The sequence below is a fragment of the Notolepis coatsorum genome (assembly GCF_963971535.1).
Source record: "Notolepis coatsorum genome assembly, chromosome: 9".
NCBI classification, from domain to species: Eukaryota; Metazoa; Chordata; class Actinopteri; order Aulopiformes; family Paralepididae; genus Notolepis; species Notolepis coatsorum.
The window spans coordinates 127,918,125-127,941,825 of record NC_140173.1 but is presented as its reverse complement, the minus strand read 5'-3'; the positions used below and the strand labels follow the sequence as shown (position 1 = coordinate 127,941,825).

At 42.2% G+C, this 23,701-nt stretch overlaps 1 protein-coding gene across 1 annotated transcript in view; it reads right to left on the bottom strand.

The window, feature by feature from the left end:
- arhgef33 (Rho guanine nucleotide exchange factor (GEF) 33) overlaps positions 1–20,376 on the bottom strand; it is a 48,752-nt gene extending 28,376 nt beyond the window's left edge. The window contains exons 1-6 of the mRNA XM_084321523.1: positions 20,190–20,376; positions 16,692–16,735; positions 4,090–4,254; positions 3,650–3,771; positions 3,249–3,397; positions 956–1,084 (exon numbers count right to left, since the gene is read on the bottom strand). Of these exons, the coding sequence (XP_084177649.1) occupies positions 956–1,084; positions 3,249–3,397; positions 3,650–3,771; positions 4,090–4,254; positions 16,692–16,735; positions 20,190–20,349 (769 nt within the window). The 5' untranslated portion in view covers positions 20,350–20,376. The remainder of the gene's footprint in view (positions 1–955; positions 1,085–3,248; positions 3,398–3,649; positions 3,772–4,089; positions 4,255–16,691; positions 16,736–20,189) is intronic.
- Positions 20,377–23,701: the final 3,325 nt, after the last annotated feature.

The window sequence follows — 23,701 nt, the reverse complement described above, 5'->3', positions numbered from 1 at the left end:
GACTACAAAGAGTGACACGTTCAGCCGAACGCACAATTGGAGGGGGGCTCCCCACCCTCCAGAACATTTACAACAAGCGTTGCAAGGGCAAGGCTAAGAGAATCATTAAAGACTCCAGTCACCCGAACAACTGCCTCTTTGAACTGCTGCGGTCAGGCAAGCGATACCGGAGTCTCAAGGCGAGCACAGAAAGACTCAGAAGAAGCTTCTATCCCCAGGCCATCAGGCTGCTAAACGAACAATGAATGAACACTACACAACAACAACCACCAAACGCACATAGCACACACATCCACACGCACACACTCACTTTAAACAAACACACTGTAGCACCCACTCCACACACTTTATAGCACACACCCACTTTAAACAAACACACTGTAGCACCCACTCCCCACACTTTATATTTATTGATGAAGGATTGCACTACAACTCGTACACCTTACTGTAAATTGTACCTAAATTGTACCTCATCCCATTTCTGCTTTGCACTATATAGTACTGTACATTAGTACACTGCATAGTATTGTATATTATATGGTAACTCAGAACATTGTACATATGTCTATACTGAACACTGTGACCTCATTTTCTTCTTCTAAATTACATGCTATACTATGTTATTTGATACTATCTTGTCTAGCAGTCTCTGGAGCGTAACAGTAAGAAGCATTTTGTATGAAAGTATTCTGTACTTCTGTATGACAACTATTAAAGAAACTTGAAACTTGAAACTTGAAACTTGAAACATCAAAGGCAGTGTGAAAGGTAGGCTGAGATCTACCAAAACATACACTTTTATACACATTATGCGGACAAAATCAATCAGAGATGTTATAATGGTTCAGCACAATGGGCCCAGTGCATACAGATGGCAGCTTCCTGGTCCCAGACAGTTCTACCATGTATTTTGTACCCTGTGTTTTCCCCTCATGTAAACATAAATATGCTTTACAGTTCTCAGGGACGGGGCTCCCAGTCTCCGTTTCTTCCCTGCTGTTCTTCCTGTCTCTCCACACAGGGCTCTTCAGCAGACACTCTCTCTGCTGCTGTGGGGCGGGCGGCTCCTGCTCCGAGTTAGCAGCTGCAACACACACGTGTTTATATAACATTTTGACACACACACACACACACATACACACACATACACACACACACACACACACACACACACACACACACACACACACACACGCACATATTCTTCCACACTGTGTGAGCTCCTTGATTGGTAAGACTAGTGAAATGCTACTGCTGCTGCAACACGGTCTCATCAGAAAACGTAAATAAAGTACTAATCGACTACTATTATAGTATTACTGTACAGTACTACTGCTACTACTACTACTACTGCTACTATTACTGCTGCTGCTACTACCATTACTATTATTATCACTACTGCTACTACTATTCCTACTATTACCTTTACTGCTACTACTATTACTACTATTACCTTTACTGCTACTACTATTACTCCTATTACCTCGACTGCTACTACTACTACTACTATTACCTTTACTGCTACTACTATTCCTACTATTACCTTTACTGCTACTACTATTACTACTATTACCTTTACTGCTACTACTATTACTCCTATTACCTCGACTGCTACTACTATTACTACTATTACCTTTACTGCTACTACTATTACTCCTATTACCTCTACTGCTACTACTACTATTACCTCGACTGCTACTACTATTACTACTATTACCTCGACTGCTACTACTATTACTATTACTACTGCTACTGCTACTATTACTGCTGCTGCTACTACTATTACTACTATTACCTCTACTACTATTACTACTACTACTATTACTGCTTCTCCTAGCCTACTACTATTACTACTATTACCTCAACTGGTACTACTATTACTACTACTACTACTATTACTGCTTCTACTACTACTACTACTACTACTACTACTACTACTACTACTACTACTACTACTATTACTGCTTCTGCTACTACTACTACTACTACTAATACTACTACTACTACTACTACTACTACTACTACTACTACTACTATTATTACTGCTTCTGCTACTACAACTACTACTACTGCTAATACTACTACTACTCTTACTAATTCCACTACTACTACTACTAGTACTGTCTTATTTTCTATTTTATGAATAACATTGGGAAGGACATGCTTACAGCTGAAGTGCATCTTTATGCAGATGATACAATAGTCTGCTCAGTTGCCTCTTCTCTGAGTGCGGCTTAGTCAGACTGCCTTTCAACAGCTGCAGGCATCATTGTATGATCTAAAGATGGTTCTTACTGCTAAGAAAACCAAATTCATGATCTTTTCCAGAGCTCGCTCCCAAATTTAATTAATTTAATTTAGTAATTTAGCTGACGCTTTTATCCACATCTCAGACAATGTTGGCATTCATACTGTAACGTTGCTAAGACGTTATTCACGACTCTCGAGGCAGGTTGTTAGTTCTCAGTTCACTTATTTATTCACCATTAGCATAGGCTGCAGCATACAAGTGACCCATCGCTACCATTTCCCATGCCTCAAGAGAGTGCACCCTGGATGCCACACCCTCTTATACCTTCCCCAGGTCAGCCCCTGCCCCTGCCCCCTCGACCGGGATGGCGGAGCGCAGAGTGACAGCTTGGCTGACCAACCGACCCAAAACCCAGGTTTGCTACAATACCTTAGAAGGGGACTCATCCTACAAGTACCTACAAGTACTAAATCTAGTTAGGCTGGGTCTCTATTATCGGAATAGGGCCTGTCTTCATTTAGCAGTTATGAAAACACTTACGTACAGGCTACGTAAGGGTTCTAGTCTAGACTACAGGTACATTATTTACATGCATGCTGCCTCCTCTAAACTCACTGTCTAGACTCTGTGTATCACAGTTCTCATACATTTATATCCAACTTATTGTCCCATTCAATCACTGTGTAGTTTCTGATTTTATAAAACTTACTACTACTACTACTACTACTACTACTACTACTACTACTACTACTACTACTACTACTACTACTACTACTACTACTACTACTACTACTACCACTACTACCACTACTACTACTACCACTACTACTACTACTACTACTACTACTACTACTACCACTACCACTACTACTACTACTACTACTACTACTACTACTACTACTACTACTACTACTACTACTACTACTACTATCATCACTACTACTACTACTACTACACACACACACACACACACACACACACACACACACACACATACTTTGTGTGGAAGCGGTGCTCCTGTGCGGTGATCCTGTGTTTGGTAGACTGGCAAAGTAGTGCTGGATAACGTTGAGCTCTGATTGGCTGGAGAGGTAGGGATGCCCTTCCCCTGTCCCTGTCACCACTTCCCCCTTGGAGCTCTTCCTGCTTCAGATGATGATAATGATGATGTTGATGATGATGACGGTGATGGTGGTACGGGGGGGGGGGGGTCGTAATTCAACATTACTCAAATGCGTATTATGTAAACAAATGTGTATTTGTTTGTGTGTGTGTGTGTGTGTGTGTGTGTGTGTGTGTGTGTGTGTGTGTGTGTGTGTGTGTGTGTGTGTGTGTGTGTGTGTGTGTGTGTGTGTGTGTGTGTGTGTGTGTGTGTGTGTGTGTGTGTGTTAACCCTACCTGTGCTGGGCAGAGGGGGTCTCCTTTCCGTGGTCTGTGTGCAGCAGGTCTATCTTCTTCTGCATGTCTCTCTGTCTACAGGACACATCCTTTATATGTGACAGTGCTGTGCTCAACTCCTCCTGAGAGAGAGAGAGAGAGAGAGCGTGAGAGCGTGTTACATTAACCTCTGATCTAAGACCATGATCCAACCACCTCAGTTGTACAGTGTACAACCTCATGGCGGGATATCTACTCTGTTGTTATGATTAACAGGACTAAGTGGAATATCTTATTACATGTTAGCAGATCTTCGCCTAGACATTTGATGTGTCTAGAGAGTTCTCATAATCCTATCATTTATCCTCTCTTTATTGTGTGTGTGTGACGTGTGTGTGTGTGTGTGTGTGTGTGTGTGTGTGTGTGTGTGTGTGTGTGTGTGTGTGTGTGTGTCTGTATACCTTGAATGTGTTGAGGGAGTTCTTGAGGCCCATGATCTTATCGTCCACATCGCTCTGATGGGCCTGGAGCCTTTCCTCCAGGCCATGGTCCCTCTGACGCAGCTCACCTAGCTCCGCCAGGACACCCCGGAGCCCCTCGCGCAGCTCTGCCACCAGGCCCTGCAGCTGCACCACAGTAACCAACACATTAAATTAGAATCGAATTACATATAAAGATACAAATTATTTTAGGTGGGAGAGTGCTTTAAAGGAAACAGGCCCAAACCACCAGCAGAGGACCCTTTAAAAAAAATAAAAGGGTGAACATCAGCAAGACAAAGGAGCTGATTGTGGACTTCTGGAGCAGGAAGGAACTACAAATACCTTCAGAATAAAGGGGAGTTCTAGTGGAGACTAGGTTAGTACTAGACTAGGGCGCCGGTTACACCTTTCGTTTCATTTTCGTTTCATTGTCAGATGAGTTTCGCCGCAACGTAGCAGCCTCGAGTCACACTTTCGTTTTTGTCACCTGAGCACAGTGATGTAGTACACTGCCAAAGCAGTAGGTGGCAGTAGGTGGCGAACATGAAGGCAATTTCAACCAATCAGAACTTGAATGTGCCAATACACTTCCTGCAAAGAAAATGTCATTGTCAACAAGGCGGGCGCCTATGGGCGCCACCATCTTTTGCCTATTTACCCAATGCAGCAATTATTTTTCAGCCAAGTCTAATAAAAGTGCAATAAACAAAACGGATACATTCACTGTGTGTTCTGCCTGTAATTTGTTGATGAAACAAAACTAACATCAACACAAGTGACCACCAAGAGCAACCACAGGTACCTTGGAGCCTCTGAGAGGATCTGACCTGGACTACCAGTAACTCTCATTGACCGCTTGCAAGCACACATGAACACACACACACTACACATCCTCACTTACACTCTCTCACACACCCTACATACATAATACACAAAACTACTTTTGCAATATCCTGAACCCATTGTATTATTGTATATTATTGTATATTATTACTTATTACCTTTACTCTTACGTTTATCATTGTATTCTATTTTATTCTCTTTTTTTTATCCACTTTTTTCTCCTGTTTTTCTTTTTTCTATCCACTTTTTCTCCTCTTTTTCCATTTTTCTCCCATCCCAATTTCGCTGTGCCAATTATCCCCTCCCCTGTCTTGAACGTTGCTCGCATATGCCCCCCACTGGCCGGTTGTAGGAAGGATAGAAGCCTTGCATCACGTGTCCCCTCCGATACACGAGGAGGCAGCCTGTCGCATCTTTTCACCTGCCAGCGCGGACTCTCATTGGCGAGGTGTAACGTGTGGGAGGCTCACACTGCCCCCGCCATTTCCTGTCTCTGCTGTGCAGGCGTCCTCAACCGACCTGTAGGAGTCGCTGTCCACAACGTCCAGATTACCACCCATCGACTTCCCACCCGCTAACTCTGCCAATTGAGTCGGTATGACGGCCGGCCCAAGCCGGAGGCAACGCCGACAGCCGGATTCGAACCAGGTGTCTCTTGCGTTGGTGACGAGCGCAACTCCTCCTGTTTTTCTGTGTTTTTCTCCCATCCCAATTTAGTGTGCCAATTCCCCCCTCCCCTTCCTGGTTGTTGCTCGCATGTGCCCCCCACTGGTCGGTCTAGGGAGGGTTGATAGATACTATCGCATGTCCCCTCCGATACATGCGGAGTCAGCCAGCCACTTCTTTTCACCTGCCAGCGCGGACTGTCATTGGTGAGGTGTAACGTGTGGGAGGCTCACACTACCCTCGACATCTCGCTTCCTCGCTGTGCAGGCGCCCTGACCGACCTGTAGGGGTCACTGTTTACAACGACCAGATTACCACCCACCGGCTTCCCTCCCGCTGACTCTGCCAATTGAGCTAGTATGATGGCTGGCCAAGCCGGAGGCAACGCTGACCAGTGTCTCACACGTTGGTGACGAGCGCTTAGTCCGCTGCGTCACCAACATGACTTTTTCTTTTATCATGTCTATTTTTTATTATTTTTTATATTTTATTATTTATTATATTTATTGTATTTTGCATGGCCACCTACATTTCACTGCATGTCTTGTGTATGTGACAAATAAAACTCTTGAATCTTGAAATCTTGAATCTTAGTGGAGAAGGTTCGGCAGCACCTTTAATGCCTCACCGTCTCGGTACGGTAACAGCACCAAACAGCACTGCAGAGAGCTTTCCACCAAAGGTGAACTCCCCACCCTGCAGGACGTCTATTCCAGGCACACAGGACCCAGGCTAAGAGCGCCGTAAAGGATCCCAGCTATCTGAACAATGGGCTCTTCTCTCTGCTGCGGTCAGGCAAACATTACCGCAGCTTTCAGGCTGCTGGCTCCTTATCCGTATCCTGGAGACTGGACTCCGACTAGTTCCTGTACAATCACTGAATGACCGTATGATCATAAATCCACAATAGTTTGCACAATATTCTGTAGCATATGGATCACTTGCTGCCATTCCTGATTACCAGAGTGTTTATTGAAAGTTTTATTAAGAGTTTTTATTGAGCATTTTTATTGTTATTGATATTTCTTACTGTGTTCGAAATGGCCACAGTTTTCCTATGGCATGGAGGTAATGTGTGTGTGGGTGTGTGTGTGTGTGTGTGCACGCGCGCGCGCGCGTGTGTGTGTTTCAAGTCAAGTCATTTATTTATATAGCGCATTTAAAAGCTCAGAGTGCCGACCAAAGTGCTGTACAGTAACTACAGAATTAAAAACTATAGACATAGTCACACAGTGTAACAGAGGACAATACAACATGACAAAAGACAGGATGGACAGTCAATAGAGTAGGACCACAAGACACTAGGAGTATACAACAGACGATCCAGTATGATGACATAGGACAGTATACACGTTATGACAAAAAGATTATACAGCCGACAATATAGTAAGACATAGGAGACTAGCTGATATGTTATGGCAGTAGCACTATATGCAACAGACAGTACGGTAAGACATAAGACACAGGGAATGACAATAGAGTAACTGGACACTGTACAGAACACAGAGCAGCAACACAAGGGGGACTGAGTAAGCACCAGGCTGACAGAGACATGTAGAGAGAATGGTAAGGGAGCGGGGATTAATCCTAGCCAGATGCTATGGAGTAGAGGTGGGTTTTGAGGCGGGATTTAAAACCATCCACAGAGGGAGCAGATCTTATGTCTGGGGGAAGACCATTCCATAGCCTGGGGGCCACTGCTGCAAACGAGCGGTCGGTCACCTCGAGTTTTAGACTTGGTGCGAGGGACAGTCAGGAGGGCCATGTGTTGGATGATCTAAGCCAGGGACCTGGGGGCTGAGTAGGGGGTTAGGAGGTCTGATATATACAGGGGGGATACGCCCTCATTGCCTTAAAAACAAAAAGGAGGATTTTAAAATCTATTCTCAGGGTGACATGGAGCCAATGGAGGGAGGCCAGCACGGGGTGATGTGTTGATGGGATAAGGATGTTTGGCTGATGCCTGTATACAGGGAGTTACAATAATCCAGACGTGAAGTGATGTGTGTGAATGTATGCACGCATGGATGCATGTGTGTGTGTGCATGTATGTACATGGATTTGTGCTTGTTTTTACCAGGTGCTTGAGAATGTAGCACTGGTCAAGACAGCTTTCACTTCAAGTGTGGCTCTCTTTTGACAAAAAAAAAAAGTAAAAAAAAGTCTCTCTGCACTGTTGGAAATGACAGGTCCCCAGTGGAGCCAAATAGAGACTGCTTTGCATTAGTGGCTCTGGGCGTGACAATGTTGCAAAAATAATTATATAACAAGCAATATTAACGGGTCCCCACAAAGCAATCAAGAATGTTTATGACACTGTTTGTGCTACTGCAGTCAGTGGCAGTGTTATATGGAGTGGGAAAGGAGGGCGGGCCTACAGTAGCTTCTGAAACACTTCACCCTGTTCCTTCACACTTCTCAAACTCAAACTTCTTCAAGGGCACATTAGTAATCCTCCAGGTGCCACCGCAGCAGACAAAGCGCTTTGAAACCAGTTTATTCAGTACCATCTCCTCTCCTCTCCTCTCCCCTCCTCTCCCTTCCTCTCCTCTCCCTTCCTCTCTTCTCCTCTCCCTTCCTCTCCTCTCCCTTCCTCTTCCCTCCTCTCCCCTCCCCTCCTCTCCTCTCCCTTCCTCTCCTTGACTTCTCCTCTCCATTCCGCTCCTCTCCTCTCCCTTCATCTCCTCTCCCATCCTCCTCTATTTCCCCCCCTTTTTCTTTTCTTCTCTGCTCTGCTCACCTCTCCTCTTCTCTCCTCGCTTCTCCTCTCATATAATTTCCTCTCTTCTCTCCATAAATATGTCCTATTGTTATGACTATAGATATTATTGATTGTTGTGTTCTGTCTCTCTGCCCCCCCCCCCCTCTGTCTCAGCTGCTATTGTACCATTCTTAGTTTAAATGTGATTGAATTTAATCTGGAGGGTTAAGTGAATCAACTTCTCTCTCTCTCTCTCTCTCTCTCTCTCTCTCTCTCTCTCTCTCTCTCTCTCTCTCTCTCTCTCTCTCTCTCTCTCTCTCTCTCTCTCTCTCTCTCTCTCTCTCTCTCTCTCTCTCTCTCTCTCTCTCTCTCTCTCTCTCTCTCATAAGTCATGTGAAAGGCATCAGGCAGTATATTGAATGGAGTGTCTGTCCTGTTCGACTGCTGTGTTCTTCTCTCGTGTTCTGATGTTATCTGTGGAGGCTATACTGTACCTCTGACTGAGGGCTGACTGAGGCCTCTATGTAGAAGAAGCCAGAGCCCTGCATGGAACCACTGGCTGCTGCCTCTGCCGCGGTGGCATGAAAGCAACTGGCAGAATGTTGACACGGTCATTTATGTGTTAAGTACATTTCATGACATTAGGACCAATCAAACCCATTAAAGACACATTCTGCGATTTGGAATGTATATGAGTATCAATTGGAAAATTCAGTTTCTGAAAGCGAACTTGTTGGAGATGCATGGTTTTCAATTGACTTTGAAGTAAATATGTAGGCCTAATATGAACTAAGAAGCCCAAGCAGAAGCCATTAGAATGAGAGAGGCTGTCATTTCTGCCGTTTCTTTTGTAAATAAAGTAAATTCTAAATGTTTTGTATGCATAACATATTTTGTGTAATGACCGCACAAACGATAACATATTTGCTTTTTGTTTTGTTTATTTATTTTATCGTATTTCATTGTATTCGTTTATTTGGCAGGGATAGACTTTCTGTAAATGAGTTATGCTTCATTTAGCTACATGTAGACGGTAGACAGCTAACCGGATACCATTATCAATGAGATACGACGGCAAAGTCTGCCAGTGCCAACGTTGAAGGAAACCGCAGAATGTGCCGTAAAAGTTTAAATATCTCAACTTTTGCCGTCCTCCAAACCTGTCAAAATTAGGCTCTTCTTTTGCTTCCAATCAAATCAAAAGCTTTTTCTGAGATGCCATTTGCATGAATAATGTCATTATCATCGCCAACAACTTTCTAATGAATGTTAAAGGTGGAGTCAGTGATTCTGGATAAAGGTTTGTTGATACGTTGCTTACATTACGTTAGCATGTCCCAGGTTTATCTGCCCCCCCCCCTCCCTTCCCCCTGTCCTGTGCACAAGCACCAACTGTTGCTGATTGGCTGGAATAGTGTTTTGTTTGTTTCCCATTTACAGAGCCACGGTTGTGTACGAACACAGGATTTATTCTCTGTGCACACACACACCACGGACAGCTCGCAGAACGTGAGGAGGTATTCACTGAATTTGACAAAAAGGTATATTGGATTAGAATAGCTGACTGCACTTTTAAAGGTAGAATCTGTAATGCAGCGACCTCTAGGCAAACGAGCTTGGTTGGTCTGATGGTGATGTGGGAAAGACGTTTGGTAACTGATTACAGTATAGTGGGAATTTCCCCCAGACCTCTCTTGACCTCTCTTAGCCTGAGGTGTCTATATCCTCACTCAACTCCAACCCACGCATCAGATCAAAACAAGCAAAGTGCAATACCAAGCGGGGCTCTTTTGCCTAGAGGTCACTGTTTGATAGTATTACAGATTATATCTGCAGGACTGCAAATTCTCCATATTTTTATTTCAACACAACCAAATAGCTGCGACCGCATACGTGCATGCATTCACACACGCACGCACGCACACACACACACACACACACACACACACACACACACACACACACACACACACACACACACATACACACACACACACAAACACAACCGAGTGAGCTACAGAACTGCTGGGCAATATAATACAAATTTGACTTTACAGAATATGTTGCTCCCCATGACTGATACTAGTTAGTGCTGTTTTTAAATGGCTAGTTTTCATCTTTGCCATCCCAGGCCAGATCTGATGGCTACCTAAAGTTAAAACCAAGTAGACATTTTAAACACAGGCATCCATAACAATAAGGTCGATATTTAAAACACAGGTGTGCAACATAGTAGCAGCATTGACGACTGGACAAGGCGGCGATTACACATGAAGACTTAACAAAGTGTTAGCAACAGAAGCAGCCATGGCATTAAAGCACATATTAAAACACACAGAGACACAAGCATATATAGTCTCAGAGAGCAAGCTCAAACAATAAGCAAGAAATAATCATTTTGTGAAAAAGCCACTGGACAACATAAACAAAGCACTAGGATAACACATACAAAGTACTAGGATAACACATATAAAGTACTAGGATAACACATATAAAGTACTAGGATAACACATATAAAGTACTAGGATAACACATACAAAGTACTAGGATAACACATACAAAGTACTAGGATAACACATATAAAGTACTAGGATAACACATATAAAGTACTAGGATAACACATATAAAGTACTAGGATAACACATACAAAGTACTAGGATAACACATATAAAGTACTAGGATAACACATACAAAGTACTAGGATAACACATACAAAGTACTAGGATAACACATATAAAGTACTAGGATAACACATACAAAGTACTAGGATAACACATATAAAGTACTAACACATATAAAGTACTAGGATAACACATATAAAGTACTAGGATAACACATATAAAGTACTAGGATAACACATATAAAGTACTAGGATAACACATACAAAGTACTAGGATAACACATATAAAGTACTAGGATAACACATACAAAGTACTAGGATAACACATATAAAGTACTAGGATAACACATATAAAGTACTAGGATAACACATATAAAGTACTAGGATAACACATATAAAGTACTAACACATATAAAGTACTAGGATAACACATATAAAGTACTAGGATAACACATATAAAGTACTAGGATAACACATATAAAGTACTAGGATAACACATACAAAGTACTAGGATAACACATATAAAGTACTAGGATAACACATATAAAGTACTAGGATAACACATATAAAGTACTAGGATAACACATATAAAGTACTAGGATAACACATATAAAGTACTAGGATAACACATACAAAGTACTAGGATAACACATATAAAGTACTAGGATAACACATATAAAGTACCAGGATAACACATATAAAGTACTAGGATAACACATACAAAGTACTAGGATAACACATATAAAGTACTAGGATAACACATATAAAGTACTAGGATAACACATACAAAGTACTAGGATAACACATATAAAGTACCAGGATAACACATATACAGTACTAGGATAACACATATAAAGTACTAGGATAACACATATAAAGTACTAGGATAACACATATAAAGTACCAGGATAACACATATACAGTACTAGGATAACACATATAAAGTACTAGGATAACACATACAAAGTACTAGGATAACACATACAAAGTACTAGGATAACACATATAAAGTACTAGGATAACACATAGAAAGCACTAGGATAACACATATAAAGTACTAGGATAACACATACAAAGTACTAGGATAACACATATACAGTACTAGGATAACACATATACAGTACTAGGATAACACATATTAAGTACTAGGATAACACATACAAAGTACTAGGATAACACATATAAAGTACTAGGATAACACATATAAAGTACTAGGATAACACATACAAAGTACTAGGATAACACATATACAGTACTAGGATAACACATATAAAGTACTAGGATAACACATACAAAGCCCTAGGATAACACATATAAAGTACTAGGATAACACATATAAAGTACTAGGATAACACATACAAAGTACTAGGATAACACATACAAATTACTAGGATAACACATACACAGTACTAGGATAACACATACAAAGTACTAGGATAACACATACAAAGTACTAGGATAACACATACAAAGTACTAGGATAACACATACAAAGTACTAGGATAACACATACAAAGTACTAGGATAACACATACAAAGCCCTAGGATAACACATACAAAGTACTAGGATAACACATACAAAGTACTAGGATAACACATATAAAGTACTAGGATAACACATATAAAGCCCTAGGATAACACATACAAAGTACTAGGATAACACATACAAAGTACTAGGATAACACATACAAAGCCCTAGGATAACACATACAAAGCACATTGAGCAGCCATATAGAAATAAGATAATGAATGACTGACAAAATGGCAACAGAGAAGCAGCTCTATTTTAACGTTGGCATACTTTTTTTTTTATTAATGAGCCAAAATCTTGACTCATGAAAGATTGGGATGTATTAAGTTCTCTGCTAACAGCTGGCACAGAGTTCATGAGACAAAATTAAAAGGTGGATGTTGTCGCATCATATTTCAATAGCGGTGGTCATGATGGTGGTCATGATGCTATTCTTTAGGACGAGTGAGCAGAGCAGTGAGCCGTAATCTAGGGATCCCACTCATAAGCGATGCATCATTCTCAGTACATCACTGTGTCTAGGTAGTTACACCAGCCTCCACTGTCCATGTTTATAAATACCTCAAAGTAGCACATAAGTTCGGTACTTCACTGAAAGTATTTACTCACTTACTTTCCACCCCTGTGAATAACATGACTGTGTGTAGAGAGTGTGCAGCTGGGCCTTAGTATATTAGATTATCAACCATCAACATGTGCTCTATCTCTTTGGTACAGTCGGGGTTCTGTGCAAAGTGGAGAGGAGATGGTTTTGATCCACGCGACAACAGTGTGGTGCATCATCGGCCTGCATGTTAAGCACGTCTGAAGAATTAACACGCCTCATTTGAATTTCTCCCGAAGCCCAAATCGTTACATGCTTAAAGATGGTTCCCTTGAAATGGAAAAGTACTATATAGCCTCTAGGTCAAAAGCTTGAGAAGAAGCAAACATTTTGAACTCAAGAATGGCATGGGGAACTCCAAGATGGATCGCTTCGGGGAATCGATGATTAATGGCACCCATTCCCCTTGACAAATTTAAACAAATCACCCTCTGGCTATAGACGGTTTCCAAATGACAACAGTAACATTCTAAAAAAGACCCAAGTGTATTTCCTGTTGCAATGTTTGCTAATGCAATAACTGTTCCCTAGCAACATAATTCCAGTGAAACCGTGAAACTATGGAAAACGTAAGAATGAAATCTCATGCACTTGATTCTTTGTCTTTGGCGTAGGCAGACAATATATTGACATACAAACTCCAATCAGAAAAATCCAATTAAAAAGAGCAATGATGCTGTGAGTTTCCATTGCCCAAATCAAGTATAATCAGTGTGTACATGTGCATCATATCGCTTGTATGTGTGAATCAGTCCCCAATCAATTTTCAATTTAGCTGAACAACAAAGTCACCAGGAGGGGTACATCTCTGGCAGGGTCAGTGACATAATGTTCATCAAATGGTATCGAGCTTGAGTGTTACACTGTGAGTGCATAGTAGTATAGACATATTAGCAAGATAGGTAGTAGTATACGAATAGTAGCATAGTAGTAGGGTACATATTAGAGTAGGGTACATATTAGTAAAGAAAGGATAGTTTCTTTTGGTTTTTTCTCACAACAGTGATGGAAACCATTGTACAGTATATTATGCTCATATGAATGCCAAATGTGAGCGATATTGAGCGGTGTTAGTAGCCCTTCCTAGGCCCGGAACACCTAAACGTTCCCCATGATGAGCCAGGTCCGTCTGTCTGTATGTCTGTCAGTCTGTCGCATTCCATACATGGCAAAGGAAATGTCTATTTCTGACTTTTCTGTCACCTATCAGGTCGAATTAAACAGTCCCTTTTGATCCGCTCACGAAGTCGGCTTCGAAGGTCATTGAACAGTTCAGAAAGAGACAGAGAGAGATATTTCTCAGCAGGATGAGGAGCAGACTGAGGGGTCATGACAATCAGGGGACATCAGGAATAACAAGAAGAGAGAGCACCAAACAAAAAGTGTTACATTCTCATTACATTCATGTAATGTACTGTCCTGCTACATCACTGTCCTGCTACATCACTGTGATGTACTGTCCTGCTACATCACTGTCCTGCTACATCACTGTCCTGCTACATCACTGTGATGTACTGTCCTGCTACATCACTGTCCTGCTACATCACTGTGATGCTACATCACTGTCCTGCTACATCACTGTGATCCACTGTCCTGCTACTGTTGCATCACTGTCCTGCACAGTACAGGACACAAAATGATTTAACTGCCTCTCACATTTTCTCACCCTAGGACCAACTATATTGTATTGAAAACAACTTTAAAAAGATACTTCTGAATTTTGAAACACTAGCCCTGTTTCCTATTTACTTTTCTTTCTGTAATCCATCGCAATCATGCTGTTCCTCATACTAGGTCCGGCTAGTTAGCCACAAACTAATTAAGAAATCAATGGGGTCAAGCTCCTGTCTGTACAAGCTTACTGAAGCTCACTGAAATCGACTTTGTGGTGGAAATCTTGCTTCAGTCAAGACATGAACTTGACCCCATTGATTTTGCATTAGTTTGTGGCTAACTAGCCAGAGCTAGAATGAGGAACAGCATGGATAGTGTTGAGAAAGGACTATACTGATCAACATACTGATAACAGTAGCAAATAGGGAGAGGGTTCCAAAAATCTGAACTATCCATTTAAGCTCAGCAGGTGCTACAGGAATACTGGGTCGAAGGAGGTGAAACGCATACCTGTGTTAATGAGATGCCCGGCCAACGAAACCAGACAGAGACATGTTGAGTAGCTGCACACCCGTAGTTCTGATGCAATAGGTTATTGAGACATTTTGACAGCAGTGCTGTCTTCATCAGAGGTAATTAGTTACTGAAGACAGCCCCATCTTGCTTAAAATATGTGAATAAAGTACTAATCGACCACAGGAAAAAGGTACATGTATGTTATGTTATAGCCATAAGTAATATATTGCATATTTACAAAAATTTACAATGTGTACATATTACAAATAAGTACTACATATATTACATTTTTTTTTTTTTTTTTAAACATTTAACTTTTAACGCTTTCAGAAAACGTTTGAGCTCTCCTGCTGTGGAGCGAACCCAGAGCGCTTGCATGGGAGGCCAACAGAAGGCTGAAAATGTTTTAATCTCTCAATCACTCTCTTATGCAGAGTTGAATGACGCTCCACTGTTTCAGAGGCTGTGAGATGACGTAGAAACAGCTCTGCTGTGTGTCTCAATACATTCTCGTATCTGAGCTACAAGTGTGCGGCTAGGCTACTCTGCATTTTTCATTCTTTTCAATATTTCTTCTGTGCTACCATGGCAACACTTGAGACAAACAAGAGGACGTCATGACTGGCCTCAGTTCACTGTCAATTCAATTAATTCAAGAATTGTATTTCCTTCCAATGGAAAACATGAAAAGACTTGTCATGAGATGGAGGGCGGCTACGTGGCGTAGTGGGCAAGGCACTCGCCACGAATGCGGAGACGCTGGGCTCGCCTGTTCGAGCCCAGCGCTCCACATTGCTTTCAGTTTAGCTGGTCGTCCGTACTAATACACATTGGCCGTATTAGGGGGTGGGAAACTGATGGGTGGGGATCGGGCGTTGTGGACAGCGACTCCTACAGGTCGGTTGGTGCGCCTGCGCAGTAGAATCAGGAAGTGTCGGGGGCAGCGTGAGCCTCCCACGCGTTACTCCTCGCCACTGAGAGATCGAGCTGCGCAGGTGAAAAGATGCGACTGCTGTTACCTCAAGTACCGGAGGGGACTTGTGCTATGTATGACTTAGTCCACATTGCAGCCGGCTTGTGGGAGGCAAGAAACAGCGTTCGTGACAGGGGAGGGTTGAATTGGATGATACGAAATTGGGATGGGAGAAAATATAGAAAATGGGAGAAAAAGTGGATAAAAAAAAAAGACTTGTCATGAGATGGTTGTTATATCCAACCTATTGGGAAATAACAGATACATTTTTTCTTTTTTTAAAGAACAGATAATTAATCATCTATCATAATAGGAGGTTTATAGAGGTTAATCGATTTTTCTTGTTACATTTTGAATCCATTTAAGTGAAAGGGCCTGGCTCCCCAGCCCCTGGCTCTATCCATCTTGATGTTGTTACAGTTGATGTCCCACAGATTGATCCCTGCCATAGGCTTGACACCAGGTGAAGAGGAAGTCAGAGGGAAAGAAGGATTTCAACTGAAAGAGTTTTACCTGAGCAACCTCCATGTTGGCCTGTGCATCCTCTTTGTCTTGGTCTAGAAGAGGAGAGTACAGTCAGTCAGCCTCAGTGAAACCATCATGTCCTATAGTATCGCTGCTGTACGCTAGAACCTTGTGCAATACAATGAGAACACTCACACAATGAGCACCAATCACTTTAACACTTGGTACCTAAAGCATTTTAAACTTATAGTTTTCCTATTACAGGTGCTTCTGGTCTCCTGGTAGGTTGCAGGACAGACATTTAGGGGGGTACTATACCGACAGGTAGCAGGACAGACATTTAGGGGGATACTATACAGACAGGTAGCAGGACAGACATCTTGGAGGAGGATACTATACCGACAGGTAGCAGGACAGTCATTTTGGAGGATACTATACAGACAGGTAGCAAGACCGATGTAACGGAGTTCCATGAGAAATATCCACAGTCACGAATGGACGTGTGTTGTGAAGTAATTGTGGCAGTAAGCGGTACTGCAAGTTAAACTCACTTCCCCTTAACACTTTGACTGCCCGCTGTTTGCACGTTGTGTTGTGAGGGTGCCAGCCTTATAGTCGTTTCCGCGGTCATTTCACTATGTTTGCGAAGCTGTGTGTGTGTTCTGTATTACAGCTGTGGGGACATGGTGTGGCTCATTTTGACAAACGTTACTTGTAGTGCAAGATGGGAATAATAGTTTGTTTCCACACACTGTAGTTTGTAGTTTATTACACGCTAAACATCGCGCATTTCCAAGATAATCCAGTCTTTTTTCATAGATCGCGAGATAAAATGCGTTATGTGCAATAACAATAAGCCCAAACCGTTCTGGCTGATCCCATGAAACTCCAAATACTCCCAAATCAAAGGTATATGACATGTGTATATATACCATCACAAAATCCTCAAGGGGGGGTCGTTTTAACTCAAAACTCTGATCGTGTTTGCCGACCATGTTTTTCGTCCGGTGAAACACAGGACTGTGATCGTTAGAAAAACACGTTTCAGATTCTAGACATAGAATGTACAGTACCTTACCTTAGCCGGAAGGTATTCCAATAAGAATAATTCCAGGTGATCGCATCGCCATCGCAATTACCAGTGTATATGTCTATACACACGTTTCGATGGTCAAATACGCTTATGCAACGGAATTCCGAGGCAAGCACTGTGGATTTCTGTCCCAGCAGAAGGATGGGCCACTAACCGAGGAGAAAATGAAAGTGAAGCTGACTATCAACCCCCAAGCCATTGCAGTTCAGACACGGATGATACTGCCACCTGGTGATAGTCGATCAGAATGCAGTTCTAATGTGTGGGGAGTGGACGTGCCTAAATGATGCAGGTCTGTAGAGGCAGGTCTGTAGAGCGGGGATCAAAGTAAAAAGATCAAACGATCAAAAAACGTATTATCTCGTTTTTGGCACTGAACGCTTGTCGGCCAAAAGCGTAATATGTCGTGTTTGGCACAGAACGTGTTAAAAGACACATAGACACATTACCAAGAAGTGAATTCACCTCTTGGTATAGCGGTCTATGCTGTCGCCCGCGGTGCGGCCGACCCAAGTTCGAAACTCCCTCGGGGCATCGACATTTAACACAACGCAGAAGGAGTAATATACGATCGGTCACACAGACATCTTGGAGGATACTATACCAACAGGTAGCAGGACAGACATTTTGGAGGATACTATACTGGTAGGTCGCAGGACAGATATTTTGTAGGGCAGCAGCTCAAGCTATTTTAGGGCACTCCTTTTTAATGGGTGAATGATGTTAAACTAAAGTATTTCCAAGAAGGGCGTGTTTTTAATAGCACAGTAAAAATAAAAAGGTTTATTCTTAATTGTGTAGAACATAAGATACCACATGACATTTAGATACACAGGGACTGTGCACTGCCATGTCGAAAAACCCACTATAAAACATCTTGAAGTCATTGCAGTAACAAGCCATAAACCCCAACAGGCACGTTATACAGTCTAGCTTAAGAACAGTCCAAACACAATTCAACTACTGTCCCATGTAGAGGCCTATGAAATATTTGTTTTTGTCTCTATGGAAATGCCAAACGTCCAAGCTGCTCTCAGCGTCACATAAGGTCATCTTAAATGTCTATTTATCATACATACATAACTAATTATGCATGTTTCAGAGCTGTGGTATTAAACAGTACTGTACAATGTCTCAAATGTAAGAACGTCATTCAATCTGTGAAAATCCCATTTCACACAACAGCTTCCTCTGTCTATGAGTCTGAGTATGACAGATGTATTTGATGACAAGTTGTTGGTTGTGACCCATGTTATTGCTTCAGTAACTCTAGCTGACAAAGCTTGCCAGCCAAGCGAAGCTAGCCTCCAGCTATGAAATCAAACTCAAGCAACAGATAAAAACAAAAGTGTTCCACATAGAACAGTTTTGGTTGTTGTTGTATAACAGAAGTACTGGGATGATTTAGGAAAGATAATGTCCACAGCGCACACTGTACCTGGAGCATGGACTTCTGTGCATTGTATCATGGAACCATGTTCACCTGCGCGAGAACCTTTAATGATAGAATTTAATAAATAGAACCCCATGCCTTTTTATTATAGTGGCTTGAACCCATGCATGCTTAGGCACGGAACATGTAGAACATTTACAAATGTTTGACAGGAAGTGTTTCCTGTATAATTATGCCCTACAATGTGCTGTGTGTTTTCTATTAAGGGTGAGAGTGTAGTGTGTAGAGAACCAACATGGTAGGCCTACTGCACTCATTACAAAGCAGACAACCTCTCTCGTGTGCAGTGGAACCATTTAACGGAGGCATCACAAACAGCAGCATGACTTTTGTCCTCCTTGGGGCTGTACCTTTTCTTTAAAGTTTTTCTTTTGTATTTTATTTCCAGAACTACTGTTATGGTACAAACAACATCCAAGACATCTAAGTTCTTAAAGTGTAGGCCTACTATGTATTAACATTATGGCTTTTATCGCTGGGGCTGTAACTTTTCTTTTAAGTTTTTCTTTTGTATTTTATTTCAAGAACTACTGTTGTGGTACAAACAACATCCAAGACATCTAAGTTCTTAAAGTGTAGGCCTACTATGTATTAACATTATGGCTTTTATCGCTGGGGCTGTAACTTTTCTTTTAAGTTTTTCTTTTGTATTTTATTTCAAGAACTACTGTTGTGGTACAAACAACATCCAAGACATCTAAGTTCTTAAAGTGTAGGCCTACTATGTATTAACATTATGGCTTTTATCGCTGGGGCTGTAACTTTTCTTTTAAGTTTTTCTTTTGTATTTTATTTCAAGAACTACTGTTGTGGTACAAACAACATCCAAGACATCTAAGTTCTTAAAGTGTACTATGTATTAACATTATGGCTTTTATCGCTGGGGCTGTAACTTTTTCAAAAAGAAAAATGTACAGCCCCAGAGACAAAAAGTACAATGTTTTGTCATTATTTTCCTGACAGCGGATGTTCAAAGGTATAGCAGCTGAGGTTCATTTACCTTTTGTTGTGTGTTCCAGTGGTGGGTGTTCCAGCGGTGTGTGTTCCAGCGGTGTGTGTTCCAGAGGTGTGTGTTCCAGCGGTGTGTGTTCTGGTAGTGTGTGTCCTGGCATGTGCTCAGCTGGCTCCTCTGTTGTGTCGTCTGCCTTGCCGTTTTCCATGATTCCAAAATCCAGTCCAAAATCCACCTGACCAGTCCCCACGAAAAGTACCAGCTCTGAAGTCCTTACCCAGTTCAGAACCTCTCCTCTCCTCTCTCCTCCCTTCCCTTCTTTCCTGTCCTCCTCCGCTATGATCCCTCGCCTTTCTTCCTCCTCAAACCATGTGAGTCGTATGATTGCCCTGCACAAAAAGACCCCTTGTCCTCTGAGAGTGGAGGAATGGAGGGAGAGGGGTCAGGGAAAGAAAGAGAGTGAGAGAGGAGAGGACAGGAAGACAGAGAGAGAAAGAAGCTACGAAAGTGAGTGTGAGAGGAAAAGAAAAGAAGGACATAACTCAAGAGAGATTACTCTTAATTATTGGATGCAAAGTTTTTATTTTTTATTTTTACCTTCTAGCATCTTAAATATGAATGGTGGAAGTAAAATGAGGGAGGGATAAGGAGATAAGGAGATAAGGAGAAGGCTCGTAGTCACAGAAAAAATTGGGTCGCTGGTTGGATTTAGAGAGGGACCTGAATGGCCTCTAAACACCAATAATACTAACAGTATCGATTAGATTAAGTCTGAAGCCAGAGAGAGCGATACTGTCAGGAGGGATAATCTTTGGATGGGATTGGTTCACTTAAAGGGGAATGCCACTGGATTAAAAATGCCAGAGGAATTGATTAATTTAGAACGGGGTCAGACGTAAAATTAAAACATTTCAGCCAGATAACAGACTGCTGAACAGCAGATTATAAGATGTATTAGTGTTCCAGTGGAGTAAGGTCCATACAGTACCATGTTAATGTTCCAGTGGAATAAGGTCCATACAGGACCATGTTAATGTTCCAGTGGAATAAGGTCCATACAGTACCATGTTAATGTTCCAGTAGAATAAGGTCCATACAGTACCATGTTAATGTTCCAGTGGAATAAGGTCCATACAGGACCATGTTAATGTTCCAGTGGAGTAAGGTCCATACAGTACCATGTTAATGTTCCAGTGGAGTAAGGTCCATACAGGACCATGTTAATGTTCCAGTGGAATAAGGTCCATACAGGACCATGTTAATGTTCCAGTGGAGTAAGGTCCATACAGTACCATGTTAATGTTCCAGTGGAGTAAGGTCCATACAGGACCATGTTAGTGTCCCAGTGGAATAAGACCCATACAGTACCATGTTAGTGTTCCAGTGGAGTAAGACCCATACAGGACCATGTTAGTGTCCCAGTGGAATAAAGTCCATACAGTACCATGTGGACCTCCACAATGTGAGGTCTGATCCAATTATTGACCTTCATTGCATGTCAGGCCTGTCTCTCTATATTGTTCACTATTAAATAAAAAATAGAAATGGCTACAGTGAAAATGACGTATGAAAAATAGCGTGTTATTTGTTCCCTTATGGATCTTTCATTTGCATTTTAAACACTCTTGGCCTCCACCCCCCATCATCACCCCCACCCCCCAAATATTTTTTTGCACAAATGGAGAAAGGCTGTGATGCAATTTTGTAAGTAAACACCCTAAAAGACCCAGGAAAGCATAGACTGGATGAAACCTCAAAGCGGAAGTGTAGACTGTGGTTCTGTGTGTGTGTGTGTGTGTGTGTGTTACGACCCCTGTGAGTCTAAGGGTAAAGGGCTGTAACATAACAGTTGGTTGACAGAAAAGATGGACCAGGTTTGTAAACAACAATTGTAACTGAGGGGTACAATTCCCTGACTGTATTGTTAGATATGATACTTACTACCACTACCTCTTGTACTTTAGACTCTGGCCACCCAGTACTAGGCATAAATAATTATGGTAAACACTCCCACGTAGATGAAACGATCCAACACAAATGTACCAAGTCGAAAGTCTGCGTTTAATAATAATTAATACATAGCAAAAGGTATGTAGAGCAATCACTTAATTACATTTATGATTTGAAATAGGATGCACTTTTATGGCAAATGAGTATTCGTTGGTATATCAATAGAGAACGTCCAATCTCTGGTGGCGCAGGCGGTAAATATACAACCTGGAATATTTAAGGAATAATAGCAATGATACTTTAATGATTATAGAACTGGATACACTAGGGGGGAATTCCGGTCGCTTGTAAGACAACTGGAGAAGGGGGGGGGGGGTAGAGTCTGGCTGTATCCGTCTGGCCGAGGGTATCCTGGGAGAACCCACGGTTGTGCGGCTCGGTGCCTCAGCGATCCTCGATCCACAGATGAAAGCAGTTGGACTCTCTGTGGGCCGGCTTCCTCCGGTCCACGATGGAGAGACGTGAAGCGACCTCGTCGTGTAGAGCGTCTCCTCACCTGTCGTCCTCTCCGGGGGGGGGGTTTTCCAACACACGGCAGTGTTGGTCTTTATCCATAGAATAATCACTGTATACAAAGCATAATCCGTGCCTGGGAAGGCGGGCTGTCGTCGGTAGAATAATCCGGTATGCAGGTCCACTCGCTCGTCGGCTCTGGGGCTCCTCGGGTGCAGCCTCACATGGGGTCGGCCACCCTGGATAAGCAGCCAGTTCTACCCGAAACGATGGGGGTACTGACTACGATAGTATTCTCACCGCACGAAGCACTACATATGAATAGACTATTATTAGCTTAATAGACTACGTCCAACTCGACGATATAGTGCCAAATATGACTATTCAAATATTAATATACACGATGTCTCAATACCGATGGTAGGCCGAACTTGGCCTTACTCCCACACGTGGCGTCGCGGGGAGGCTTTACGTCTGTCACTCTATTGGAGGGTAAGAAACTGGACTAAAAAGGAAGTCCTACTTTAGTAGCGCAGTATATATACGCACTATGAACAAATAGTACCATTAGTGGTGCGGTAGCCAGATTCCTACGCGGAACTAGGACTTGTTCGTACATGTTGAGCGGTACGTTTGAACTGGGTCTGGGGGGTATGGCAGCCTGGCACCAAGGTCTCGACCAATAGTAGAATGGAGACTATTATGGGATGTTCAGTAGGCTAGAATGGATATTCAATGCATATTGTACAAGGAATATACAAGGGATATCAGGGAATATTAGAGAATATACAAATACAATTAAATATATATATATAAATAAATATATATATTCGGTTTAATCTGGCCCTTCACAACAGCCACCCCCTGATTGGTCCCAGACCTAATCAGTTAAGCAGAGACAGATTAATCGCGTTGTCTATTTACACATAAGGGTTTGCTGTAGGGGTCAGTCAACTTCACAAAGTCATAGGGTTATAGGGTCATGGTCATCATCGATTGTGTCTGGGAGTCGGGGCAGTTCTATGAGCCTCGCCACGGGACGGGTGTAAGTGCGACCCTGGACAAGCACTTCAGCTGCTCGGACCTTGCCGTCGGCA